Here is a 27,880-nt window from a genome sequence, read left to right as displayed (position 1 = left end):
ACAAACGTCCCGTCAACAGCTGAGGGACGGACATCAAAGGGGATAGCCGAGGCTACTAGAGCTAGCGGAGGTGAAACTTCAATAGCGGGACGCTAAGCTAACACAAGACTGACGAGAAGCATCAGAGCAATATCGATCCAACAGTGACGGGTGGGAGCAGACGATCTAAACAGAAACTGGTTACAATTCTTTTTTTTCCTTTTATTTTTTATTTTTTAACGTATCTACACAGCGAGAGGACGAATCGGACTGAAAAGGAAATGTGGGAAGGCGGAAGCGTGGACGACTCACAGACGGGGACGGGGTTTATAAAATGTCTCGTCGTTAGCACGTTAGCCTCTCACTGGACTCCCTGAACTATTCTACCAAGGCAGCAGAGTCGCTTCAGTGCAAACGTTTGGCGTTTTCGTACAAAACAGCAAATGTGGCATATTTACGTTAAAGTCGCCCACTGGAATTTTGGCTCAGACTTCGTCCCTCGGGAATAGCCCTCAAAGCAAAACAAATGCTTCAATGTGCACGTACAAAAGCGCCAGAGTCACACTTTGCTGAGCAGCCGTGACCTCTGACCCGGGTCACGTGGGAGTCCCCCGGGTGACCCGAGAGCCGGGGAACGAAGCTGACTGGCGTCGTTTGGCCGTTGGGGGGGGGGGACTCGCTTGGATTCAGTGCAATTAAAAGTGAATTCTGCTGGACTCGGAGGCTAGCCCGGCGCGGGATTTGATCTGCTAACGGGGGCGGTTATTACTGCTGACCTTAGGGTTAACCTTTGACCTCAGTGGGGCTGGTGGGCGGATGAAGCCAACAGGGGCAGGTACACACAGGTTAGCTGCACACGAGCAGGAAGCTAACAATGATGCTAATCAAAACTGCAGAGTTGGGTTTAATTTAGCTTCAGGTGAGTTTTCACCCCAGCGGTCAGAAACACCTGGAATAGCGACGGACGCCTTTAGCATCGTAACATGAGCTAATTTAACGCAAAAGCCTGAATGGGTGGATAGCAGAGCTCCCAGCTAACAGCTGCACAGCTAGCGTCATCGTAGCCTCTGCACAGTTAGCATCAGCCCCCCTGTGCGTCCGTAGCTTCAGAAGAAGAAAATAATGCACGATGAAGGACGCGAGTTTCCAACCGTGAAGGGTTCAACCACCCGCCGCTCGACGCCCGCTAACACTCGGGCGAGGCTGCAGAAGGAAACGCATCTTAAAAAAATACAAAGACACTTGAGAAGATCGCTGTCGGAATCTCTCGCTCGCTCGGACCGATGCAGGCGGGGGCGGCGGGATGGGGGGGGGGTCGATGCGGGATTGTCTGAAACAACTGCACGCACGCAGGAAAGAAAGAGCCGCCCTCTCGATGCTAACGAGTTAGCGAGGGGACAAAATAGCACCAGTTTGAAATAAAGCTAATTCGGCTGCGGATGCCAGAGCGGAGGGGGGGGGGGGGGGGGGGGGGGGGGGGGGGGCGTCCTTGGCCCCCTCCTGGCGGACTGAACCGTCCCTCAAGATTGAAACCACAAATTAGACAGAAAAAGAGCGAAACACACACACACACACACACACACACACACACACAGGAGTTGTTTCAGACAGGCCCGCCCCCCCCCCCCCCCCCGCCCCCCCCGGTCCTGGGTTTGGTCACCCTCCTCCGTCTCTGCAGGAGCTCCTCTGGTGTCATTTTCTTCTGCTGCTGTTACTTTTGCCCCCCCCCCCTCCTGACTGGATCACATAAACTGCATCTGCAAACAGAGAGAGGGGGGGGGAGGGGTTAGTCTGTACTTTACTGGAGGGGGGGGGGCACTGACCCCAGCAGCTGACCTGGGCTCCGGGCATCGGCGTGAACGGGTTGGTGGGTCTGAGGACGGGCTGGTTGTACATCAGGGGCTGGTGGGCCATCACCGGCACGCCGCCCATGTGACCCATCTGGGGGGGGACCTGGGGGGGGAGGGGGGAGGATTTAGAGCCGCTCAGACAGGTGTGGCTACGCTTGCTGCCCCGACTCACCATTCCGTACACAGGCACTTGTGGTGTGTTGATGGGGAAAGCCATGGGGGCGGGAGCCTGGAGGGAGAGCAGGGAAATGTCAGCGCACGTGGGATCGTCTGAGGGTGCACGGCGGCGGGAACGGGCGCTACCGTCGCACTTAGCTTCACCTCGTCACGCTAACGTGACGCCTGATCACCGGGTCCTCTGAGTAATTACTGGCTCTTTGATCCAGGGACAGATTCCATCATCAAAGAGACACGAACGGGAGGCGGAGCCTCATCGGGGGCTTCTGACGCTAGCGCTAGCCTTTAATGGTCTCGCAGAAGACCACAGGTGAACGGCTTTAGGAGCTCTGGTGATTAAAACCGTCGACGCCGGCAACAGTGTCAGACGGGGGCGTCGCCGATACACCTTCACCCCCCCCCCCCACCCCTCATTTCTGCCCCTCCTCCACCCCCGATTAGCATCGCGCTAGCAGCAGAAACCCCATTAGCTCTCGTGGTGAGAACGAGGTCCAACAGTTTGGTTTCAAGTGTCAAAACATGCGAGTTTGTCAGGGTTCAGAGGAAAAAGTTGGGAGGAGGAGAAGAAGGAGAAGGAGGAGAAGAAGAAGGAGAAGGAGGAGAAGAAGAAGGAGAAGAAGAAGGAGCGAGACTGAATAAGAACTAAACATTGAAGTACTTACATAACTAGCATAGAACATCCCATTCTGCATCAGGACGCAACAGGAAAAAGGTGAAGCAGAAAGGAGGGAGAGGGGGATGAAAACATGATGGACGGAGGAGGAGGAGGCGAGGACACGGGTCAGGAGGTGGGACAGGGAGATAAATGTGGAGAAAACAGGAGAAGATGACAAAGCAAAAAAGGAGATAAAGACGGGAAGGAAGACGAGTGGATGACGGGGCAAAAAAGAAGAGGATGAATGGGAAGAGGAGGGGGGGAGGGAGAGAGGGAGAGAGAGAGAGGGGAGAGAATGATGGAGGGATGCAGATATTTGAGGGGGACAAAGAGGAAGAGGAGGTTAGTGGCAGTTTGTCCTCGTCAGCCAGGAAACGCTGGACAGAGATCAGGAGGACAATCAGCAGCTGGCGACACACACACACAGGGACACACACACACAGGGACACACACACACACAGGGACACACACACACACAGGGACACACACACACAGGGACACACACACACACACACACAGGGACACACACGCACGCACACGCACACACACACACACACACACAGGGACACACACACACACACACACACAAGCACAATTTATGCTAACGTTGCTCCTCTAAACCAGGAAGTCCTGGTGTGACGATGAACTCGAGGGCTCATTTTCCTGCAGGTGTCCAGGTTTTCCTGGTGAACGGGTCCCTCCCAGCGTCCCACCTCCACCAGGAAGACTGAAGCAGCCAAACAGGAAGCAGCGTCCAGCCCTTTCAAGCTAATCCACGCTGCAGTTTGATGAATAATTTCTGGCCTTATGTAACGCCGGCGGCGCGTTGTGGTCCGCTCACCACGTGCTGCAGCGGCATGGGCTGCGGGGCCATGGGGGCGGGGCTCCACTGCGTGGTCGACATGGTCTTGTTCTGCCAGTTCTGCCCCCCCGTCAGCTTCTTCTCCCCGGGCTGGCTCCAGTGCATCTCCGGCCTGAGAGCATTCAGCTACAGGTTAGCGGGGCTGGAATGACCTCATACTTTAGCATCAGTAGCATCAGCAGCTAACGTCCCGTCCACGGTGGCGGGTTCCTGAAGGAACGCCACGTGAAGGCACTCACTTCTTGGCCGGGGCCCCGCCGAACTGCAGATCTGAGGAGGGACGGAAGCAGAGAGGAGGTGAGACAGGAGGGTTCTGATCCATTTGCACGGTGTCTGCGCCGATCCCGGCGGCTCGGAGGACACTCACTGCCCACGAGGTTGGCCAGAGACGAGTCCAGGTCGTTGGCCAGCAGCTTCCCTCCGGGGTGGACGGCCACCTGAGGGGGAGGGGGCGCGGGGTGGGTGGGCAGCGTGGGCTTCAGCAGGTCGCTGAGGGCGTCAAAACCTGCCGGAGACGGGAACACGGACACGTCTCGTGACTGGACTCGCTAATCGTTAGCCGCGCGCGCGCGTGTGTGTGAGCGAATATCCGGGTTGACCAATGACTTTTACATGGTTGATTCCGAGTTAACTCGACTCCACTGGTTCTGTGGAGGTTCCTGGTTCACTGGACCAGGAGGTGAACGGGAAGAATGGAAACAAAAGGCAGCTGATGTTGGGAAAAACGGGAGGAATAATATTTAGTTAGGAAGCGGCGCTCCGGTCTGACAGCGCTGCTGACGCCAGACTTTCAGAGTGCGCGTTTCCTGCTAGCTTAGCAGACGAAGACGGGTAAAAAAAAAAAAAAAAAAAAAAGAGGAAAGTTTGGGAGGAATAAAGTGCACGGTGGCACTTTTGGATCTTCTGGTGCGTTTCTGTTGTTACGGCAACAAAACGCCGGAGCGTCGTGGGCGATCCTTCTTGTTTCTTTAAGCTGAAAAGCTCCGAGAGGGAGAAACTGAGGGAGCAGAAATAAAATGAAAAACAAAGGCAGCACACACACACACACACACACACACACAGACACACACACACACACACACACACACACACACAGCAGAATAATGCTATCAGCGTTAGCGCTGAGGATCCGACAGCCAAAAGAGTTCCAGATCAAATGGAGGGGAGGAAAATCCGTGTCTGCTGTTAATGGGAGGGAATAATCTGCTACTGGTGCTGAAGGGAACTCATCACGCTGGATTATCTGGGACACGGCGACGCCGATGACCCCTGAACTCAAACCCTGCGTAGGCGAACGCAAAGATGAGAGGAAGGAAATGGAGAAACATTTGGGGGGGGGGGGGGGGGTTGCTGGGTGATTCTGTGCTGAGGTGTGATGGGAGAGAACGAGAGGGAGGGAGGGAGGAGGGGGGAGGAAAAGGTGTGAACAACAAACCATGCGGGGGGGGGGGGTGACAGACAACGTGCAAATAGAGACACTCGGTTACCGACGGCGACAGAGAAACAAGACCGAGCGGAGGGGAGCAGACTTCCAACCACTCTGCAGAGAAACCCCCCCCCGAAGGAGGAGCAGGTTAGGGAGGAGAAGCCGGATCAGTCGACTTTCCAGACGCCGACGTTTAAAGGAAGCGGGAATCGTAAAAGTGAGCCGGACGGGCGGGAAGTTTGAGGAAAGTGGACTGATCCCAGCAGGAGTCAGGCTGTTAAGAGCTGAGAGGCCGGAGTTTGTTAGTTTAGTCCCAGCAGCGACGTCTCCGGCTTTACCGGCTGCAGGCTGGACGCCGTTGGTAGTGGGCGTGGCTTTATTCCCAAAGACGGCATCGAAATCTAGGCTCATGGCTGCGGGGGTCTGCTGCAGCGCCGGGCTCTCCATTCCTGAGGAACACACCACTCGTTAATCACACCCTCCCTGAAGCGCCGCGCCGCCAACGCCGGATCAGGAGCGCGCACGTTCGCCACCTCCCCTGCTGCCGCAGCTGTTGCTTAGTGACTTCAGTTTCTGTCGGGAATGTCGGACTTTCGGGGAAGAGCCTGCTACGCGCGTTTCTCCAGTTTTACAGTCCTTGTGAGGACCAGGAAGCAGGGATGGGGGGGGGGCTGTCCCTGAACCCTGTGGAGCGTTCCGACACCTTTAAATTCCTACTGGGATGTTGCCAAGGCTCAACTTTCCCTAATTATATCAGGAGCAGAAGGATCGATCCTCTCACACAGGATACGAGAGGCGCTGACACGGAACGCCGTTCCGTCCCGATGGAAGCTACGGTGTCTAATTCATTAGCCGCTGGTGATTCCAGATAAAGCCAGATTAACTGTGCCGCTCGCCGGCCCGAGCAGGAAGAGTCGCTCCCTCCCGGTGGAGCGGAAGCACGCTGCCGCCCCTCCCATTCCCCCCCCCGACCGGGCCGCTTCACAGATGGCGGCGGCGTAATCAGATTGTTTTAATGTTGGGCGAAGCGACCGTCGGACATCTGAGCACGTCGGCGGCTCCGGCTGTGAAGCCAAAATCATTCCAGTTTGGGATTAATCCGCCGTCACGGAGCCTGTGATGCGCCTCGCTAGCAGTTCTCAGATCTCTGCGCTACTGGCGATTAGCAGCCGCTCCGATGGCGAGAGTTCTTTTAGGACCTGAGCAACTCTGCTTTATTTTCCCAAATTCCATTTTTCCCGTATTAGGAATTTTGTTTACCCTTTGTTACTAACAAGGCAATAATCGACCACGGAAGAGTTGCCTGGGAACCGTTCAGCTCTGTATTCAGGGGTTAGCGACAGATCTGAGGCGTGGGTAGCTTTAGCCATGCTAACGGTGCCGCCTCGTCCACACGGAAACAGCTTTTCGGTCAAATTCTGCGATATACCGGGTTCAATTTAGCTTCCGTTTCAACTGGCCAATTCCGTGACCACCATAGCGCCGTGGGAGCCACACTGGCGCCCCCTAGAGGGGAAGCCAAGTCCCTGAGGGGGGTTCTCCTCGGCCCGTGTTGGTGCGTGAGTGACGGCGGGGGCGTACCTCCCCAGGCACTGTTGGCGGTGGAGATTGACGGGGTGCTCTGCACGGTGGGGATGAACGCCGGCTGCAGGTCAAACAGGTCACTGTTCAGGTTGGGAACGCTGGGGGAGACGGAGAGAGACGGCACAGATGAAGGCTGGGGGGCAACGACGGGGGCAGTAAGAGGCGACGGCGAGTACCTGTTGGCCGACAGCGAGTAGGGGAACAGCTCCGGGGTGTGAGCGATGTGGTTGTTGTTGGCGCTGTTCATGGCCTGACTGCTGGGGGAGGCGGAGGGGGGCGTCTGCATGCCGATCTCCTTCAGGCGCTGGTCCTGCGTGGCGCACAAACACACAAATAGCTCAGGGGGGGGGGTCAGGAAGAGGTTAAACACTCGTTTAGCGCTGGAAACGAACACAATGCGTCCACATTTCAGGCTCCGTCCCATCGGAATTAACCCCCACGTGGCTGGAAAACCCGGCAGACTTGATGTCAACGGTCGGGAAAAGGGGGAAAAAACTGGAAAGTCAAACCCGTTTAAATGATTGTGAACATCTGGCTCGAACCATCCGGGGTCGGCCTGCACAGCGTCAGTAATCTTTACATTCCTCGGGCAGCTGGCGAGGTCACATGACGGGATCATGTGACACCCCATCATCCGGCCGCATCCTTCCCACTGCATTTGTAGGTTTCATCCATCTTGTCCACATTTGGACTCGATTCCTTCTCGCTGCTGTCAGATTTATTCAGAATATATTTGGCTTGAACTCCGACGCCGTTTCTCTATCTGCTTTATTTGCACACCGGCAACCGTTTAAACGCCCTCCTCCACCTTTGAGGGAATTCGGGCCGAGCCGATTAATAGCCGGCGCCTCCTGCGGCGGGAGCCTCGGCCGGGCTGCGTCCTCCTCCATTGGTATTCTCGCGGTGCGTCGCGCCCGACAAATGGAAACCGCTGTTATTGTTTGGGCTGCAGCCCCAGCTGGACGCTGGTGAGAGCAGGAGGCGTTCTGTGTGATGTGCTGCTGCCATATGGACGCCAGAGCGTGCAGACAGCTGGGCCGGTGTATCGGGACGACCCCAGCTCACCCCAGCTCACCCCTACCACCCCCCCTTCTTACTCTGTTACAGTCTCATTCGCTTTATCTCCAAGGAAACCCAGAGGTAATCAGCGGAGCCTGGTAAACAAACAACGGCACAAAGGACAGAGTAGAATAAAATCTAACAGCCCTCGCGAAGAGAAAAACAAGAAAAGAATGTGTGAGGGCTCCTGAATGGGGAGCGTTGCATTACCAGCCTCATCCTGTGGGGGCGATGGTGAGACAAGATGACGCCAGAGGTGGATGTGCTGCTTAAAACAAACGCAGCCATCCAGTAAAGACGGTATTGTGAGGCTTCGCGCGTCGACATTGGACTAAAAAGGGCCTCCAGACACAAAGTGCTGCTAATCTGCGAGTGTACGCACGGATCAGCGACAGCTGGCGACAGCATTTAGAAACGTTGTGGCTCATTTCTGCCAGGATTCTCGCACGCTTTACACCAGACCGGGCACGTGTGCGCCCGCCGCGGAGCCGCTTCTGCTCCCACTCAATTACAGAGTGCTGTAAGACGGGACTCCCCAGGGCTGGAGCGGGAAATGTCAACACGTTTTACACTTGACTTTTCCATCGCTCGGCTCTTCGCTGACTCGGCTTTTGTCCTCGGATGGAGAATCCGACTGAACAAACTCAAAGACCGGGGATGTTAGCACCTGCTCATGGTCTCCGAAATAAACGGGAAGCCCTCGTGAATCCTGTTCTATGTAGGACCTTCTGTAGAGCTGCTTCAATCAAGAGTGGAGGGAAAATAGCGTGACTCTCTGACCTGGTACGAGTTTCTGCGGCCGGTTTCAAAGAGGTTTGGCAGAATAAATAAAGGAGCCGTCACCTTAAGAGCCTGGAGTCTGGCCTGCTCCTCTTCCAGAGCCTGCTGCTTCTCCTTCTCGTCCATCCTGCTGAAGGAAATGCCGGTGGAGGACAGAGAGTTGACGGCGCTGGACAGGGTGGACGCTCTGCAACGCACCGCACACGGTTCCCGTTAGTTTCCTTTTTGTACGGGCCTGGAAATCCAGGAAAACCTGGGGAGATTGAGGCACCTACTTGGTGTCTGCGTTCAGCTCCTTGGTCTTCTTGCCCTCCAAGGATGCCAGGTGCTGCTCCAAAGCCTCCAGGAGGCTGCTGGGGGCCTGGACCAGGCAAGACAAAGGAACCCAGTAATTGATTCATAATTTCAGCAGAGATTTATTTTATGTTGGAAAGTCTCCTGCCCACACAGACGCATGCAGAGTTAGTTGCTCTCACAGGAAGGTAGCAGAGTACATCAGGCTCCAAGAATAGCCATGGCAACATGCAGAAAGCCCTCGGTGTTAGCATACCCGGTAGAGAGAGAACAAAGGAGGAGGCTGAAGAACAAAGTGGAGGGAAAGGTGGAGGGGTCCTGCTACCTCTAGTCTACACGAGAAGAATGTGATCGTTTGTGTCCTTTCTTTTATTTTCCCATTTGTTCTGCTTATCTCCGCCGGTCCCTCCGGACACAAAAGAAACGTCTAATTCCACCCCGAGGATTATGCTTAACCTCCAAGCTAATGCATTTCCCAACACAGATAGATTTCACTTTCTCTCAGATTTATTTGCTGCGAGGTGACACAGTAGAAGGCAGCTGGCCTCCAAAGGTCCAGACGGGTGGGTCTGTGAGCCCGTTACCGGGGGATTGTTGCTAGCCTAATGCAGGAAAACACAACTCGGCTGCGAGTTCAGGTTCGGCATTGCACAACGCCGCCTTCGCTGCTCGTTAGGTACCTCATTACTGCTCCGAAACCGCAGGAGCCAAGTCAGAAACGCAGCTGCGTGGCGCATAATCAGTTGTTGCCTCGATGCGCGGCAACATTAGCAGGTTGTGGGGGGGGGGGGTGCGTCTCGCCTGCCCTTCCATCCACCAGAAGCAGAGGTATTAACTTCTGATCTCCCTTCACTGGCTGCCCAGACTGCTGAGTCCTGCCAGACTGTTGCAGCAACAAGAAAGGACAATCTGTAACTGTCAGACGGCCTCGTGTGTGCACAGTCAATATTGACTCCGACACCCTCCACGCCGTTTTGATTAAAACCGCCATCAGCGGAAGCCCATTCCTCCTTCCTCCTCCCTCCACGGGTAACCGAATCACACCCTCGCCGACACACAGGCAACGCCTACGGAGGGAAGGGGGGGGGGGGGGGGGTGAGCCGGTCCAAACTTGGCACGGCGAGCATGCAGGCGGGGATGGCGGGGCGGATGGGCGATGCCTCATTTTCTATTCATGAGGTTTGGTGGCCTTTTGATTGTCGAGCCAGACCTGTGCGAGCGTTTGTGAGCGAACACACCCCGAGCTAACGCGCTCGCAAATTCTTCCACACCGAGATGAAGAACCATGCGTGCCCGCGAGCGTGCGCGGTGTGTAGTCTCAGACGTGCACGCGGTGTTCATGCAGGGGGTTAAATGAGCCCAGGGGAGGAGGGGGGAGCATTACAAGTAAGGAACCCGGCACCTACAATGTAAGATCCTTTTGTTTTCTGTGACAAACAAGAGGGGAAAGAGTCTATTTAACAGCAACAAGCTGTTTCTCAGGGATGCATGTCACACTGTGCTGAGGCTGGAAACAGCTCGTTTCTACGCTGCTTTGTATTTTCACCGCGTTCGCTACGCTGAAGAATAATTAAAAACCGCATGCATCGTTATTAATCACGCTGGAAACTTTGGACAGCGTTGTTAATGTTTCTTTTTTGTGGCGAGACTGCGCGACTGCTGTTAAAGTGAAGGAGGAAATGACAGGGTCTTAGTCGGCTGCGTTGCTACGGTTACCTGTAACAAAAGACGCATACAAAAGCACTCTTCAGAAAAGCCTTGTTCAAAACTACCTAACCTCTTTGACTGATTAGCGGTTAAAAAAACTGATTTGTGGGGAGGTTTGGGGCAAAAAATGTGCACTAAAGTCTCCAAGTATAAAATATTTTCCCATCTAAAGCACGAGTTTGTGTTTTGAATGAGATGCTCATTATCCAACTCATCATTAATATGGAAATTTAGTCCGCTGATGGTCAAATTATTCAAACATTAGCGCAGGAAAAAGTGGTCTAAAGTTGCATCGATGGCTAAAGATGCTAGTCATTAGCAGCGCCGCGGTGTTTTATGGGCAGGAAGATTAACCTGCCCCACAATGAAGCATTCGTTCTAGTAAAGCCCCATCCAAAGTCCTGGTCAGCATCGATCATCAGTATCGCAGATCTAATTTAGCAAGCACGGGCTTTAGCTAATTGCTCCCAGTCGTTAAAGCCTTCAAATCCTCATGGTAAAACCTACGCTGTGTGTTTCAACTGTAAAAAGATGAACCAGAGAGGTGAGCGCGCCTCGGGATCAGGTCAGAGATGGTCTGTTTGAAATTAAAATGAGCAGGAGGAGACAGAATAAGTGAACGATGGCTAAACACGCGTATATATGTGGTAGAAATGAGCTGTGAGGTGGGAGCACAGCAAAGAAAACATGTGTGGTGTTAATGGAAAGACAGGAATGGCGTGAGAGTAGAAGCAGCAGAGTCGGACAGGTGAGGAGAAGAAGTGGAAGGTGAGATGTACACTGACCTGTGAGAGATCTGGGATGTCACCCTGATCTATTCCGACTTGCTGTGGTCATTAAAGAAAAATCAAGAAAATTGGAAAAAACAAAATAAAAAAAAGGGGGGGGGGGGGCAGATGGGGGAGAGAAAAATAAGAAAATGTGTAAAAAAATGAAAAAGAAACAGGGGAATCGTTACTTCATGCAGTGGCAGCAACAACATAAACAGAAATAAACAGTGAAACGTTTCTGCCCCGTGTGGGTGACAGCAATGATCAAACAGTGACGAGTTGACCGATGAGGGACCGCTGTCATGGCGACAACACTGAGGAGGACATTTAAACTGACGCGTCAAACCATTAAGAATGGAATCCCCCAGTGGGACGGACGAGTGTGTGGAAGATGAACATGAAGTCCTGAACAGAAAAATGGCAGCAAATCTGAAACAAGCACCTTCCACCGCGATAATAGGAGCCAGCTGCAGCTTTTATTCCCACCCAAAAGTGATCATGAAACATCAGCCCATGGATGGGGGGGGGGGGGCACGGCGCGTGAGCCTCACGGGCCGAATGTGTGACACCCAACTGCTGCTGTTGCACCCACGTCTGACATGATTTTACAGTTCAAAAGGAGGGAAAAATAACCCAAAAAAGGCTGATGAATTGATTTTGGGCAGCTCATTTTCAAACGGGGGCGGTTCTGTTGATAAATAACAGAAGCAGGGAGTTCGATTCCTGCGTTATCTTCTCTGCCAGAGAGCCCCCGACGCTTTGTTTCTGAACAATACTCATCATAAAAAAGCCTAAACGGGACAGGTTGAATATTAGTCTTAAAACGACAAAAATTTAAGTGTAATTATTCATTTAATGTGGCTTTAATTAACCGCCATTGTCTATAGATGCATCTTTTATTCATTTATTCTCTCCCAGGAGAGAGTGTGTGTGTGTGTGTGTGTGTGGGGGGGGGGGTGTAGGAGGGCCGCTCAGCTATCCGTCTCTGTCAGGAGAGGCGGGAGGAAAGCGGGACAAGAGAGGATTAGGATGGAACGGGGGAGAGGTAGCTAACGAAGCGTCTAACTACGTCCTCCATCTTTGGGGAGGGGGGGGGGGTAAAACTGTAGGGAACATAAACCCGAGCGGGCGATACATCATCTCGGCTTGCTTGCGGCTGGAAACCATCTTTACCTCGGCCACTTTGAGGAACTCCGACAACTTTGTCATCCTGTAAAGGAATTTCTTGTAGATGTCCAGCGCGTCCTTGCACTGGTTCTTCTTCATGTCAAAGTACTTCTCTGTGGAGACAGACCACAAGAACCCGTCAGCAGGTCGGGAAAAACAAAGCTGGGGAGGGGGGAAACGGATCAGGAGGCCGGCCGGCTGCCTGAGAACCAGGGAGTGCGTTACCCAGCAGGTTGATGACCCCTTCGTTGTACGCAGCAAACAGCCTGATGGAGTCTTTGAAGAGCAACATGAAGGCCGAGTTGATCACCCCGTTGGTCAGCTCGTTAGGGTTGGCCTGAGGAAGACAACGAGCTCCGGAGTTTCAATCATATTACCTCAACGCAGCGCTTCAAACATCCAAAAACAAACAAAAACAACGCATCTTTTATTCTACGAAACACCGGCAGCAGAGAACACGGAGAGAAAATGTCACTTTAGGCAGGAAAACCATCACACAGTCACACTCGCAAACACACACGGACGCATTCCAATGAGAAGTTCCAGCAGAATTTCTTTTCTATCAGACACATGAAATCCCTAAAACCAGCCCCCCTCTCCCCTGTCTCTCACACACACACACACACACACACACGCGCGCACACACACACACACACACACACACACACACACAGGAGGAGTCAAATCATGTAAACTGTTGTTTCATCTCAATTTACATTTTAATTGGAATTTAAATCAACAACAGTACCTGGAAATCCAGCAGAGCGTCCAGCTGGGTCTGGATGATGGGCAGCGTCTTAATCAGCTTCTCCGTGTTCATGGTGCGCATCACGCCATCGATCCTGAGTGGACAGAGCACGCGGGCGCCATTACAGAGGCTTTCTGAGGGAAAAGCTTGCGAGAACATGTTGACACAGGAGGGGAAAACGGAGAAAATAACGGTCGTTCCAAAAGATATAATTGTGCCATAATGGCTGTGTTGAGGTTGGGAGCAGACATTTTTATTCACAGGATGGTTTTGCCAAGAAAACCTCCAGGAATAAAGCTGACATTTTCTTCCACGAAAGCCAGAAGCCGTTTAGTTCACCCAGCAGCGCACATTTGCGTCACATTGTCGAGCCCGACCTTGAAGCTGGAGCGTCCCTCCCTCAAATGGGCACTTTTGAAAGGGTTGTTTTTTGTGGCCCTCTAAGCGAGACGGCAGTTTTGGCCCTCTTACCCTCTCTTCATCTTGGTGAAATCCACAGCCACCAGTCGGTAGGACACGGCCTTCTCGTTCAGGTAGTAGCTGTACCTTCTGATGAAGGTGGACATGTCGTAACCTGCGGAAGAGGGGCTCCGTTTTACAGTCCTCCATGGACATTAGCATAAATCTCAGCTCCGTTGGGAAGGCGGCTCTCCTACCTTGCAGAGCTCCCTTATCCAGAAAGTTGTGCAGGTTGAACAGAGTGTTTCTGGAGGCCAGGTACTGGATGAAGCGCTGCAGAGAGCAGGGAGAAGAGGAGAAAGGCTTGGCGAGGAGTCGAGGAAGGAAGGAGGGAACAGAAATGGGTCACGTGTGTCGCGGTAAGACGCAGTATCTGAAGGAAAAAAGCCAGCCCCCGACCCAAAGACAGCAGAACTTTCCACTGAGTAAACTCACATTATCCATCTTAAGTGCACAGTCAACGGCCCGGAGCGCCGTCCCGTTAAAGGCCGCCCTCTGAAGGCTCTCGCTCAGCTCATCGCACAGATAAAGACGGCTAATGGTGATGGCGGACGCACATTACTCGCCGGCTTACGATGAAGAATGGCACGGCTGCCTCGGAGCCACGGCCCGTTTTAATCTGTCCGGATGTTTAAACGGTGCCGGTGAATCGTCTCCTCGCTTTGTCTCCATTTGAGCGATGACGCAGGGATTTAAACGGCGCCTTCAGACCGCTCGCCCTGCTGCTCGACGCGGTTCAACATCGGCCATCTACCCGGCTTCGTGTTTAAAGATTAGCTTCCCCTCCCCCCCCCCGGCGTCATTTATTAGGACTTTTTAAAAGAAGGAACCGGCGAGGGACGACAAACGGAGAGACGGAGTAGTCAGAAGGAAATTATTAACCTTTGAGGAGAGGCAGGAGATGCAACACAATATAATAAACGGGTCTGGAATGACCCCGTCAAAATGTTAATGAGATCAAATCGGAGGCTCAACTCGTCTCCTGAAAGTGCTGATTCACGCCATCGCTGGCATTTTCTTTCCAAAAAAGGCTCCAGAAGAAGCTGCCTGCTCATCGGAGGGACCTTTCCTGATCTTTTGCCCACTTCTCCCACCCAAACATGCTCGTGAAACCACCCCCGCCGGTACAGTAGGTGACACTCCACCATTCCATCCAGATGCAGCGTTTTAATGACAACCAGCGTCAGTTCATCAGCTCTTATGGCGCCTTCAAACGCTTCCATCCAAATTTAAAATCAATCTTCTGTCTGCTGCTAATTAATCCTGCAGAGACAAGACTCTTCCAGGCTCCCGACTCTTAGTTCCTGCTCCTTGTGGATTCGGCTTAAAATCTGAAAATGAGAAAGACTCCTCGGGCATTTGTCTAAACTTTCTTCTCTAAACTATTAATTACAGGGTGGATTTAACAGGATCAGGCAGCTGTGGAAAAATGTGGCCTAACCTGCTCTGTAACCCCAAGGTTTGGTCATCGTCCACCATTGTGGGAAGTCCAGGCCTCAGACTCCCCAACGGCATCTGCATGTCCAAAAGACTTGAAATGATCTGAGATTTGCCAGTTTGCCAATTCTCCGCCTGGCAGGCGACCAGCTTCGACTGGCTGTGTCGGAGCGCCCGAGAATGTGTGCGGTCGAGGGAGCAAGCAGGCTCGCGGGCGCTGGATAGCCTGATTTTATGTTTGTAGTGTGGGAAGAAAACTTTGCTGGAGCAGCCCGTGAGCTGGCTTTTAAACTCCCAGAGAGAGAAATCAGGCGGCCAGAACAGCAGCTCATGAACTTTAATGGTTGTGGAGGCACGGCAAGAGCAGCACTGGACAAAAGCTGGATTCAGTATTAACATGTAAACGCAGTTTTTTTAGAGCTACAGCTAGCATGCTAATAGAACTCACACAATCACTGTGATAGCTTAGCATGAAAGCCAAACTGAGCCAAACTGCCTCCTCAGTGGTACGATAAGACCCTTCCACTGTTAATAAATCTTTCCCCGCCCCTGCCCGTTCGCCATAAAAACTGCTGCACACATTTCAAAGAACCGCATGGGCACCACAGGGACTGGGCTGATGGGAAACCGCTTTCATTTTGGTGCAGTTCGGGAGAAAGAGGGGTGGGATGCGAGGGTGGCTCAACGCTGCAGTTTGTCCCCGACAGCTTTCAAAAGCAAACGGTTTTCCCATCCAGCTGGTTGTGAACATCTCAGAGATAAAATTAGGCTTCATTGTGTGTTGCAGTGTGGTCCAGAGGAAAATGGAGCAGCAGGAGGGGAGGGTGGGGGGGGTGGGGGGTGGGTATGGCGCTCTTCTTGTGCAGAGAAGTCCATCTGAGCAGAGTCTGTGGGTCCCCCGGAGCGTCCAAAAGGAAGGCGGGCGCAGAGAGAAACCACACGAATGCGTGGATACGGGAAACAAAAGGGAGGAATATATAGAACTGCGCACGAGAGGCTGAGAGAGACGCCGAGTCCTGGATTATTCAGCCGGGACAAAGATGCTTTTCACAGATTACGAGCCGACGGAGGAGACGGAGCAGATCTACAGAGGAAGCCGTCGATTCTGCCCTCAAAATTCCTGCGACGGTATCAGAAGACGCCATGTATAATTAACAGGTTTGGATCAGGGAGCCTTCACTCCGCGTTCTTGGCATCTTCCTTCCGATGCGCTGCAACGTCTGTGAGCTGGTGGTTTCCGTAGTAACTGAACACACCGCGGCTGCCTTGAGGTGTCTTTTCTCTCCCTCTTGATTGTTGAGGTTGTTGTGAGGCTGGAGCTGAATCCTGATGTTTTAAACATCCGGTCTGGATTCTTTTTCCCGCCGAGGCGAACGAGCCCGTGTTTTTCAATAACGAGCGCACGAAAAGCGCTCCGACGGCCCGCTTCATCTGAATGATGCCGCCGCTAAACAATTAAGCGAGACCCATAAATGAATTCAAATCAGACCTCAGGCTTCCCCCCAGATGCTCCCTCAAGTTTAATAATTCACCGAGAGGCTGGGCCGTGCTCGCTGTGCACACTGACCTCGGAATTTATTCATCTGGGCCAGAGCGAGCGCCGCCGAACAACAAACACCAGAGGAGACGGCTCTGCTGCCGTTGACCTGCAACCGCCACGTGAGGCACCGACTCTAAATAAAGCAGCTTCCTGAGCGAGGCCTTCGCGGGGAAACTTTGTTTGGGTCGCTCTCAAACGTTAAAAGAAATAAAATCTCCAAAAGCGACTGCGAAGCCGATGAAAGGTGATGACTCAGACGAGAGGCAAGAGTCGTGATCGGGCTGAATGGAAGCAGCTCTTACGCAAGCGCGCCGACACACACACACACACACACACACACACACACACACACACACCGAGTGGGATTCTCCCACAGTGCCGTTCCTCGCTCCTTGTCGTGCGATTGACCGCTGAATGCAGGATTAGCCACCGGTGAGAGGGGCTGGGGAGGACGGGATAAGAGTTGGGCCTTAAGCAGCGGTCGAGAGCGGCCGCGCGAGCCTCCAAGGTTAGCGCCGCGTGGGCGCCGCGCCGCCAGCGGAGCGACTTCGGCGCCACGGCGATGCAGCTGACGCGAGTCGTCACAGAAACAGGTCGGCTGCTTAAAATGAGGTTTAGCATAAGAGCAGCTAAGCGGACATGGTTGCGACCTTTTCCCTCCTTCAATATCACAACCGGGAACCGGACAGAGGCAGGGAATCGCTCGCCGATTGGTCAACGTCCGTATTCCGCTCGATCCCGATTCCACCGGAGGCTAGACTCTGGAATGACGGGAGGATTTCATGTTTTTTTGAAAGATGTTATTTCTGCAGCGCAACAGAGCCGCTTCAAGGCTCAGTTGCGCCTCCTCACATGTAATAAAAGATGGCCTGGGTCTGGGGAGGGGCTTCAATTATAAATCACACACTCCTCTACCAGCAGACACACTAAATCAATATCCTGACTCCAAGACAAAGAAAAGAACCAAATAGCTACAGACACGCCTAACTGGGAGATTCTTCCTCAAGCTAGCAGCTGCTAACAAGTGTGTGGATGGCTGAGCCTGCTCGCGCACACACAGACACACACTTTATATGTATCGATTACAAAGACACAGCAGATTTACGCCAGTTGGGAAAAACCTATCTGGCAGGAAGTGCATAAAAGAGGCAGGGAGAGTGACAGCTCCTCGTGGGAGTGTTGGCTTCATTTTAATAGGATGTTTGGAGATAAGCAGCAGTCTGGAACACACACAGCCTGCCTCCACACATCATCCTTATGTTCGCCACGCCAGCTGCTGACAGGGAGGGTGTGTGAGGGTGCATCTGGGCACTTGTGATTATCACAAGTGACCCCGGTTAGAGTCGGGGTGACCTCTGGCGTGCACAGATATCCTCCGTCCTTGCTTGAGTCAGCAGCTTTTTTATCCTTTATCGCTTGTGTTTTTTCCCACCTTTCATTGCCTTCTCACTCGTTTTGAATCTCCCCCTTATCTCTCACACACATCCTTGTATTTCTATCTTTGTGAGGACTTACCCTAACCGTCCTAGCTAACCCGACCTGACCGTAAATCCATCCCAACCCTCAAAAAGCTCACTTGAATTTGTGCGAACTGGCCAAAATGTCTTCCCTTTGCTAGTAGAAGGACTATTTTGGTATGTAGCAAGTACAAGAACCTGGCGTGTGTATTTCTGCGTCTGTGTGCGTCCTTGATCAGCAGAGGAAGCGCTGACGAGGCAAAAGTGATGTCACTGAAACAAACAGCATTGTTTTGTGATGAGTGACACTGATGGCAACTCAGTCTATGATATTGCGCGCGCACACACACACACACGCGCGCACAAACAGATAGAAAACGAGCAGCTTGTCCTGCTTCCATCAGCACTTTCACCTGCGTCCTCGCCACTCTGTCCCCGTCTGCTACACGCCTCCGGCCTTTACTTTTGGTGCACTCCCACGCCTTCACTCTAACTCAACCCCACCCTTATTCCTGAGAAAGCGATTCTGAAGACAGGGCGAGGTTGTTGTTTTCCAGCCAAAGAGCTCCTCTTATTTTATTCTTCACCTATTCAAGGAAGGAGGGATGGAAACGCTGAGCTGCAGCTGCTGATATTTAACAAACCTCATTGTTCCCGACATCTGTAGTAGTAGAACAATATGCTAAATCTTTCCTGTTACTGTATTCCTGACATTGAAAGCCTTCCATTATTAGGTGGAGGAATTCTTCAGGAATGCAGCTTCTTGAAGGGGCTGAATCAGAGTCCTGAAGCTGAGGGGGCGTGGATCTCAAAGCCATTGTTTGGGGTTTCCTGGGCTATTGTTTTCAGTACATACTGACCTATCGTCTAGACGCTGACCCGCGCTGACAATTGATATCGCCCCAGAATGTAGGGACGGGGATTCAAGCCTCGCGGGGAGCGTAGACACACACAGGAGACGCTGGGACATTTAAACGCAGTCTGGCTGTTACCTGCATAGTAAGGTCATGAGGTCAGACACGCGCGTTAGCATGTGCCGCTATTTACCCCAACAATTCATCACAGCTGGGGCGTCTGCTGAGCTGGAACCGTTCTGTGTTGGTCTGAAAAGGAGCTTACGGTCTATTGACCCCAGTCATTGTGGGGACGTGCTCTCTAATTTTATGGCCGGCCTTTTACCTGACCCCGAGTATAATGGATGGTTCAGCCGGAGGAGGAGGGGGGCTGAGCCTGTACCACCATCCTGACATCCCTGATGGATGCAGGCGACAGAGACTCTCTCAGCGCAGCGTCCAACCATCAGGACACGGTGGAAGGAAAACCACCTCAGCTCTCTCTGATCATCACAACGTCCACGTTTGCACATCGTTTGTATTTTATCTGGACTCTAATCAGCCTCGGAGCCGTGTGGGCGTTGGCCTGTTCAGAAGCCTCTTTCATACAAACTGACCTTTACCCGGTCTTTTTAGAGGAAGTAAACGTGATTACAAAGGGAACCAAAAAAGGAGAAGTCTGACAACACAACCGGTCGTTGCTAAACAAGGAAAAACTGCGTCCCCGGCCTGAGCGAAAATTAGGAAGGAATGTGGGCGGGGTGAGCTCACCATTGAGGTTCTGTTTGCAATCCTGTCTGTTAGCAGTGTTACGCTAAAGCAACTTTGTGGATTTTAAACAAACTGGGTGGTGGGGTGAGAAGCGGGTCGAGGAGGGGCTCCTCTAACTTTGGTACGGCCCAAACGCAGTGGCAGAGAGGGAATCTCTCTTTCAGTGGGACCGCTGAGCCCCAATGTGGAGATTCCAGCAAATCGTTAGCGTTCTCTGGAACAGTTCGGGCCATTCGGACCCCCAGCATCACCACTGAACGGCGACGATGACATTTAAAGTCCAGCTAAGAAGCGACCCTAGCTAGCTTGATCGATCCCCATGTGTTGAGGTGTCGGTAAAGCATCGAGTACTGGACCAGAGTAACGTAAAGAACGCACCACCTATGCTAAAGTGTCAAGGGATCGTACATCTTCTAGAGCAACAGTCGGGGCTTTGTTGTCTTCATCAAATAAACGCAGGCGCTACATGAGGGATGGAAGCCGTCTATTTGAATATCAAAGTGGAGCGAGAGCTACAGCAGCGCGGCTAATCTGCATTCTGAAAACGGAGCGCACTCAATTTCCATCCGAGAAATTACTACAATTACAAGATTATTCTCTCCCGATCCGAAGGGCTGCTGTCCGCCTAAACGGGTGTTTTTCGCCCGTCACAACCTTTTTTAGGCGCGATCAGAAATCACAATTAAAACGAACGTCCTCCCGCAAACTTTGATGAATCCATTTCCTGGCACCTGCAAATCGACCGTTTTCTCATCTCGACAGATGTGAATCAATTTCCTCGTGCTGTGCACAATCTGTAGCAGCTCCCATCCAACATGCACGTGCATCTGAAACCCATGTGGTGCTAATGCTGACAGATGTGCAAATCAGCGTCTATTCCAATATAACAACAATAATGTAGCGATGCTGCCTCGACTGCTCTGGGGGGGGGGGGGGGGGGGGTGTCTGTGTGAGCCTCCTACCTCGTTTCCATACATCATGAGGTGGTGAGTGGTGATGAGGGCTTTGAAGACCACCACCCAGCTGGAGCTGGCCGTGCGCTCGAACAGCGTGTCCGCCAGCTGGGGGATGTTCACGTTCATCTCGTTGGTGCAGTGGATGAGATCTGGCAATGGGAGAGAGGGGTGGGGGGGAATTAATCGCACAACAAAGCAGAGCGAGGACAGACACAGACACAGAGACGGAGACGGAGACACAGACACAGACACAGACACAGAGACGGAGACGGAGACACAGACACAGACGCAGTTATTAACCTCCACCTCCTCCAAACTTCTCCGGAGACGAGCCAAGTTCAGGTGTCATTCAAGCGCCCGAAGCTGGAGGAAAATTCAACGTTTCGGCTCCGGAATGCCAAGTTCCTGAACCGACAGGCTCAGAAAACACGTGTGGGAAGGGCTCGTGCAGACGGCGTCACGCTGAAGTGCAACACCAGAGCAGGTGTCAGATTATATTCACGCATTTCCTGCACACATGAAGAGCTGCTGCCGAGAAACCTTCTTTTCCCTCTGAAAAGTCGTATTATTACAGTGAGAAGAGGTTGTTCACAGGTGAACCTGTCTTTTTAGTGGCTTATTGGGTTGAAAATACTCCAACCAGTTTTCCTGGTGGTACTCCTGAACGCTGCTGTTGTACTCGCTCTAACTGGGAACACAGGTGGGCAGCACGGACACAATACACGGCATTCCCACAGACTCCAGGCGGCTCCATTTTCCTGCTGTCCTGCACCTTCCACCTCTTCCCATCACCACTCTTTTGTTCGCCGCCACAAGATTTGACGCTCCGCCGCCTCACGCACCTGGTAACTACGGAAACGGGTCCTCGTTGGCCCGCTGGAGCGAGGCGAGTCCAGTCAGGAGGCTTCATCATGGCGCGCTTGTTCGATAAAACTCGTCCCCTCTCGCTTAATGTATTAACGCTGTCGAGAGCCGAGCCGGGCCGGGACGCGGCGGCCAACGCGGTGCCATCGATCATCTCGCGCGCGGCGCTCCCTCTGCATCTCGCCGCAGGCCGCTTCCATCCGCCTACAGCTTCAAAAACAGAGCTCATGTTTTTTCCATCAGGTCTGGAGCGCGAGGGACGGCTAAAAATGGCCCGCTTGGGTCTGTGGGGATGCTGCTGTGGAAATCTGAAAACGCCGCACGCTGCGACTTAATCAAGAAGAGCCGAGGGACGCGGCTGATTCCAGACCAGCGAGAGAATTCCAGTCACCGTCTATCCCGCGCCGGGGTTTGGAGGACGGGCTGACTGCGGAGTGAATCTGATCTCATTCTCAACAGCTGACTGACTGGTTCTCTTCCCATCCCGGGTCCATTGTTGCCCGTCGCCTGGAGCTGTAAGAAGGGATTTCCTGACACCGGGGGACAAAGGAGCAGCAGGGGCAGCTCATCTGATCAGGAATCACGCGGCGCGGCGCATTCCTCCCACTTCACTGGCCACCCACCACCTGCGTTCTTCTCATCTCTCCATCCAGCAGAAAAGCCCCCCCCCCCCCTTTCCTCCACCTGCTTCCAACACCCCCCCAACACCCTCAGCCTTGATTGGAAGTAACTGCAGATTGCTCCGACTACCATTTTACATGTTTTTCCTGATTAAATCAAGAGCAGCAAAACCCGCCGTCGACTCGGGAACCCTCTGAAACTCGTGCACCCTCCGTTGGCTCTTCAAGCTTCTGTCCTCCACAGAAAAGGATTTGATTGTTTATGGATTCTCCTCCACGTCTTTTCAGGCAACTCGCAGCATGCTAGCAATAGCGCTGAATAAGAACGGGTCACATATAAACGACCACCCACGTGGACGTCCAGTCCAGCCAGTCGGGCCTCTCAATCCCATCTTGACTCCTGTGTAAACCCGGCCTGGGGATCAGTGGCGGCCCGTGTGCATTTGACACGTTTGTCCAGCGAGCAAAGGTCAGACACACATAGTTGGAATTCCTGAACAGACGGTTCTGGACCCAGATGTGGCTTTAATACAAGACGGGACTCTGTCATCAGAGCGACACCATCGTCGGCTCTGTTCTGCTCCGACCGGAGGAAGCACCGTTTGACATGGGGGGGTCACAACCACAGAGTCCACCTCCCTCCCTTCAGAGGCTGCAGGAGCGGCGGGCTGACAGCGGATGTGCAGAAAAGCAGACACAAAAGACACCAGGTGCAGTCCCAGTCTGTTTAAGATTAACACCCAGCATATTGTCTAGCATCTTCAAATAATCCCCCCCCCCCCACTGTCTGTCGCCGGCTTTGGCGTGAAAAGAAGGCCTCCCCCCGCAAATCCTTCTGAGAGGTGTGAGGAACTTTATGCATTCTGCCGAGACTGAAAGAGGGGCAGTCCCTTTGGCAGAAGCGATCCAACGGCTGCGTTGTTCCGGGCGGGAATCCCATCAGAGTGACCTTTTCCTTGCTCGCCGTTCAGCATTCACGAGGTGCGTCCGGATGGGGATGTTACTCTGGGGCTGTTCTGTCACGTCGCTGATAACAGAAACCTCTATCAGAGAGGAGCGCCGGGGCGTTTGACCCGGACAGCGCTCGTTCGGCCAACGCCGACAGATTACGGGAAGGATTGCGCGAGGTCGACATTACGCAACAGTTTAAATACCACATCCAGACCGGCCTGTGGGGCAGCGACGAGCGCCCGGACTTAAAGGCTCCTTTTGTGGCGCGCCGATGCAAATTTGGCGTTCGCAGCGAGCTGGCAGATCAAGGACACCTACAGTTGTGCACGTGCTGCCTGGCGGTCCAGTTTGCTTCAGCCCTCAGCTCCGCCCCAGCTTTCCATAAGCCCTCGGGCAAAAGCAGCTTGTTGAAATTCCACCGGTGTGGCAGCTCAAACGCATATATTATATATACGTATGTATCGCCGCACGACCATCGGTTTTAGTGACCCCCCCCCAATTGATTCCATGTGGTCTGGAAATAGAAGTCTGAGGTACTGCTCATTTAATCTTCCAAGAGTTCCGATGCAATCACACACAGCAGGGGGCAAAAAAACAGAAGTGGCGAGGAAAGACAGCAGAAAGTTGGCAATTAATGAATTAGAATTAGCTGTATAGGTTTAATTCCCTCCCAAAGGTCTTAAGCGAGTGTTTTCGCCTGCGTCTCAGTCGCACAGAACGACAGAAATAGACTAAATTAGGCACAGGCAGAGTCGCTCAGTTCCAGCGACGTCTCCTTCATGGGAAAAGTCTTCTCAAGTGAATGTTATTGAAGTCGGCGCCCCTGGGCGGGAACGTCTGTCGCCCTGACGTTAAAGAAACGCGCCTGTGAGTGAGAGAATAGCAGGCGGATGAATGGAAGCGCAAACAGGTAGAATACAGGAAGGAAAACAGGCAGCGGCGCCCAGGAAAGGCTCCAGAGAGAAGACGGCTAAAAATAACCAGACGTCGGAACGGGACCGTGACAGAAGCGCCGAGCGTTCCCGAACAGACAGGAGCAGCACCAGGTATTGTGCAAACATCAGCCCACTGCTGGGGATCAGCTCAGCTGAGTCTCCATAAAGGACATTTGGGATCACCAGCCCTCACAGAACCACCCACATTGAACAGGAGCTGCACGTTCCTTTGGGTCGGGCTTGGAGCAGGACCTCTAGACACAATCAGCAGGCTTGTTCTCCTGGCAGGTGCTAGGAACCGGGCCTATCTCTGCTCCACAGCCAGGGAGAGGCCGTCCAGCTGTGCACCGATAGCACAGCGGCGAGCGAGCTACACCCTGCAGCAGGGCGGTCGGGGCCGGAACCAACGCATGACAGACACGTCGGGTTCGGGTCAACTTCTGGTGTAACGTTTTTTTTTCATAAAAGCTCATTTTTGTTCTTCTGATCGGCGATCGATTCCGGCCCCGATCCGGATTTAAAGTTTCACTTTCACTTCTGTCGCGCACCCTCGCCCCAAGAAGCCACGTGGACGTCTCCGCTGCAGAGACAGGACGTAAATTCTCCATCGTGACATTTACTGCGCGCTTGGTTTGATCATGTGGGGGGGGGGGGGGAACAAATGCATCTGCAACCCAACGCCTGCACTATTTAAACACACACACGGCACAAATGTGTCAAGGTGACCCGACAGTCTAAACCATTCAAAAAGCTACGTGTGGGGGAATATGCTAGCGCCGTAGAAATTTGCTAGTTTTAAAGTTGGGTTAAACTCGGCGCCATAGAGGACGCGGAGGCCGGCGGCTCGGCCGGCTGGTTCGAGCGATGCGGAGCGCCGTTTTAAGCTCCCGCGACCGTCGCAGCTGCTGCTGAGCACGACGCTTGAAAGTGACCTCAATAACGGCACAGCCGACACGGCGCTCAGAGGATCCACCGCTCGGAAGAGCGTGTGGGCGCAGAGCGCCGATTCAGCCGTCGGGCGTCTCCTCCTAAAGCGTTCAACGCAGTGGCTGCCATGGCAACGGCGGGGCCGGTTTTGGGATGGGGAACTGATCGGCGTTTCGGGGCCGTGTGGAAGAGCGCTGGCGCGAGACCCAAGCTAACTGTTCAGACTACTGCTGAAATCACACAGCAGCCATGAAGCAGCTGGACCAGCTGGCTGCCTGGAGAACAGGGTAATGAATGACCGACCTGAATCCAGGACCAGACACCGCTACGGCGTCCACGCCGCCCACAGAAACTGACGGCGGGGAGCGTCGCCCCCGCAGCGACGTCACCAAGCAGGCAAACATCACAATCGAGGCTCTTGTGGGAGGCGGGCCGGCTGGTTTCGCCCCACGGTAGCGAGGCCGATGCCCCCGGTGCAGAAATCGATAGACCACAATGATTAAGCCGGAGGAGGCGCGGGCGGCGGCGAAGGTCGGGGGACGGCTGAACTTTTGTGGAGCGGCAGCAGCTGACGAGCACGACGAGGGCGAGATTGAACGCCGACCTTCCTATTTAGCTCCTCGGGAGCCAGTGGACGTGCCGGGAGACGGGTCTGGGACGTAAGAAGTGAGGCTTTTAAAGCTGCCTCGGAACCTTGACAGGCCTGATGAAAGCAACTGCTCCTTTGTGTCTGACTTGAATAAACATCTGCACAACAGGAACCTGTTGCAACCATTTCAAAAGCGGCGACGGGCTGAATATTCAACATCGACGCGTGTAGCGAGGCTGGATCGGGCCGGCGGAACGGATCATAGATGAAATGTGCAGACGCCGTCGGTAATTAATAAAGCAGAGTGAGGGAGCGCGTTCTGGGGAGAAACAGCTGCTCGGCTCCAGCCACAAGTGCCAGATTTTCTTCCTTGGCGGCTCATTCTACCCACACCCAGCAACCTTCGAGTGGTTTGTTTACCGAAACACCAGCGCCGGGTTTGAGGAGTCCGTCCTCCGCGCGATACACCTGCGGGACGCCAACGTTAGCTAACCTCAGCAGGTTAGCCCCACGGCCAACCGGCGGCGCCAAACTGTGCCTCTGTCGGTGTGTGGTTGTTGTCTTGATCACAAAAATAATAGATCACATCAAATCCTGGAGCGTCCATATCTTCTCACACCTCTTACTCGACCACTAGAACTTTAACGTTTCAAGGTCAAAAAGCTCAGACCCTTTCACCAACTAAAAAGACTCACCCTTGGGGTGGCTTTTAACCAGATCCAGCCCCAAACCCGGAGTCCTGCGAGTTCAGGAGAAGGTCACACGTGTGGGTCACCGGCCACCGGGCCCGGGTGGATCGACACACGTGTTTACTTTCAGCCTTGTATAACCTGTCCCATGTGATGTAAAGGAATGCAGGCACGACGAGGGAAGGAACACTCACAGTCGAGGTGCTTCTTCTTGGGCCCGCTGACTTCGTGCGTGGTGGCCTTGCACACGGCTTTGTTGATGGCTGACCCGGTCATGCTGTGCTGCGCCGCCGCGATGCGGTCCGTGATCGATTGGCCCGACATGGCTCCGATCTGGCCCTCTTCCCTGTGCCGATCACCTAGACAGACGCGCGGAATAATAACGATCCGAAGAATGGATCAATTCTCAAAGCAGGGGGGGGAAAAAGGGTGAAGAAAACCAAAATTTATTATAAAAAAAGAAAAAGAAAAAATCAATCCCAAGACGCGCAGGTGATCAGCGCGTCGCTTCCAGGTGCGCGGAACCGGTCACGTCTCCTCTGAAGTGATCGATAATCGGATGTAAAATCGTGCCAGACGTCAGCCGCCCACAATCCGTCCTCTTCGAGGTCAATTTGCCGATTTTCTTTTTTTCTATCTACCTAATAACGGCGACACTAATCCGGGCTAGTTCGTGTTAGCTAATGTTTCCGTTGCAGTAATCGAACCAGAAAAGAGTCCCGCTGTGGAATTCAACACTTGGAATTACTTTCCGGCCACAAATTAACATAGCTAATTTGCTGGTTCGACTGTAACCTGGACGGTGTTGGCCGGGGATGACGGAAAAGGGAATCACCCCTGGCGAAGGCAAAAAAAAAGAGAAAAGTATTCACAGCTTGGAGGACGCTGACAACAATCCGAGTTCTTCCTCCACGTCAACTTGTTAGCTGGAGCCGGTTAGCACTCACTGGTCGCCGGGGAAAGTGTGCGGTAAACCACCCCTCGGCCGTGAAAAGTCACCGGGGAAAGAGCGGCGCATTGTCCGGGGTTTGGAAGGGTAGACCGCGAGAATGACAACCGGGACAGGGGCAGCTTTTCCAGCCGTGAGGCGAGACGCCAGGAGCGGCGGGCGTTAGCCGAGCTTAGCGGGGTAAGCTAACAGCAGGCAGCCGCGAGCCGAGGAGCGAGTGTCGGAAGTCTTGACAAAAGAACCGGAGCCGTGAAGTCAGAAAGGGCACCACTGTGGGCTGGGTTGTTTCCGTCGCTGTTGTCATGAGGCTGCCAGCTCAGTGGAAAACTGGCTTCGGTAAAACCCCCACCGACAGTCCCGCTCGGCTGGCGGAGTGTCGCCAGTGGTTTCTCGGTGCGGACTGACTGGCTGGTCGCTTCACAGCCGGACAAAATGGCAGCGTAGAAAAATCAGCTGATCTCACAACTGTGCTGCCTTCAGGGGACTCACACGAGCTCGGAATGTACGCTTCCGCCAGCGGACTTCCTGCTTATTCAGCCGTCAACGGCACTTTTATCAAGGATGACCGTGTTCACCCAAACGGATGTCGAAAGAAATCGCGGTGAAACTTAGTTATATGCAACACGACCCAATCTCAAAAAGTCGAATCAGGCCAGTTTGTCACTACTAACAAATGTTCACGTCCGGGCGGAGATGAGTGGTCATATTTACGGCAGCACCTGAACGCCTTCGCAGACTATTGGGCGAGACGCGTGGAAGGAGCGAAGCCTTTAAGGTGTAGTGGAATTTGTGAAACAATCGTATCAAATTTCACATTTTTCTCCGACTCAGACTCGGTTTTCCTG

The 27,880-nt window shown here is 53.3% G+C and overlaps 1 protein-coding gene across 5 annotated transcripts; it reads right to left on the bottom strand.

Annotated features, from left to right (window-relative positions):
* Positions 1 to 189: 189 nt before the first annotated feature.
* Positions 190 to 27,472, bottom strand: LOC101072548 (phosphatidylinositol-binding clathrin assembly protein). Of its 5 annotated transcripts, none has more exons than XM_029840646.1 (20): positions 26,281 to 27,472; positions 20,518 to 20,660; positions 13,715 to 13,790; positions 13,530 to 13,632; positions 13,059 to 13,152; positions 12,536 to 12,647; positions 12,317 to 12,423; positions 10,073 to 10,093; positions 8,648 to 8,733; positions 8,436 to 8,559; positions 6,710 to 6,843; positions 6,531 to 6,631; positions 5,288 to 5,398; positions 3,891 to 4,028; positions 3,763 to 3,793; positions 3,503 to 3,635; positions 2,669 to 2,692; positions 2,002 to 2,058; positions 1,816 to 1,932; positions 190 to 1,736 (listed from the first exon to the last, which is right to left on the bottom strand). In XM_029840646.1, the coding sequence occupies exons 1-20, from the start codon at positions 26,408 to 26,410 to the stop codon at positions 1,722 to 1,724; spliced, it is 1,857 nt and encodes a 618-aa protein (XP_029696506.1). In that variant the 5' UTR covers positions 26,411 to 27,472; the 3' UTR covers positions 190 to 1,721. The 5 variants fall into 5 exon arrangements, with proteins under 5 accessions (XP_029696506.1, XP_029696505.1, XP_029696509.1 ...); XM_029840645.1 differs by lacking the exon at positions 10,073 to 10,093 and adding an exon at positions 11,159 to 11,200 and having other exon boundaries at positions 26,281 to 27,471; XM_029840649.1 differs by lacking the exons at positions 5,288 to 5,398; positions 10,073 to 10,093 and adding an exon at positions 11,159 to 11,200 and having other exon boundaries at positions 26,281 to 27,471.
* Positions 27,473 to 27,880: the final 408 nt, after the last annotated feature.

Source organism: Takifugu rubripes, chromosome 8, assembly GCF_901000725.2.
Source record: "Takifugu rubripes chromosome 8, fTakRub1.2, whole genome shotgun sequence".
Taxonomy (NCBI): Eukaryota; Metazoa; Chordata; class Actinopteri; order Tetraodontiformes; family Tetraodontidae; genus Takifugu; species Takifugu rubripes.
The sequence above is the reverse complement of the archived record's forward strand: the minus strand, read 5'-3'. Positions and strand labels throughout refer to the sequence as shown.

Excerpts from the sequence above, each read along its gene's own strand:
- LOC101072548 (XM_029840645.1), bottom strand. The coding sequence starts at position 26,410 with ATGTCGGGCCAATCGATCACGGACCGCATCGCGGCGGCGCAGCACAGC. Across the intron at positions 8,560-8,647 it reads GAGCTGAACGCAGACACCAA|AGCGTCCACCCTGTCCAGCG; the intron begins GTAGGTGCCTCA and ends GGTGCGTTGCAG. Across the intron at positions 6,844-8,435 it reads CCAGACTCCAGGCTCTTAAG|GACCAGCGCCTGAAGGAGAT; the intron begins GTGACGGCTCCT and ends TGCGCCACGCAG.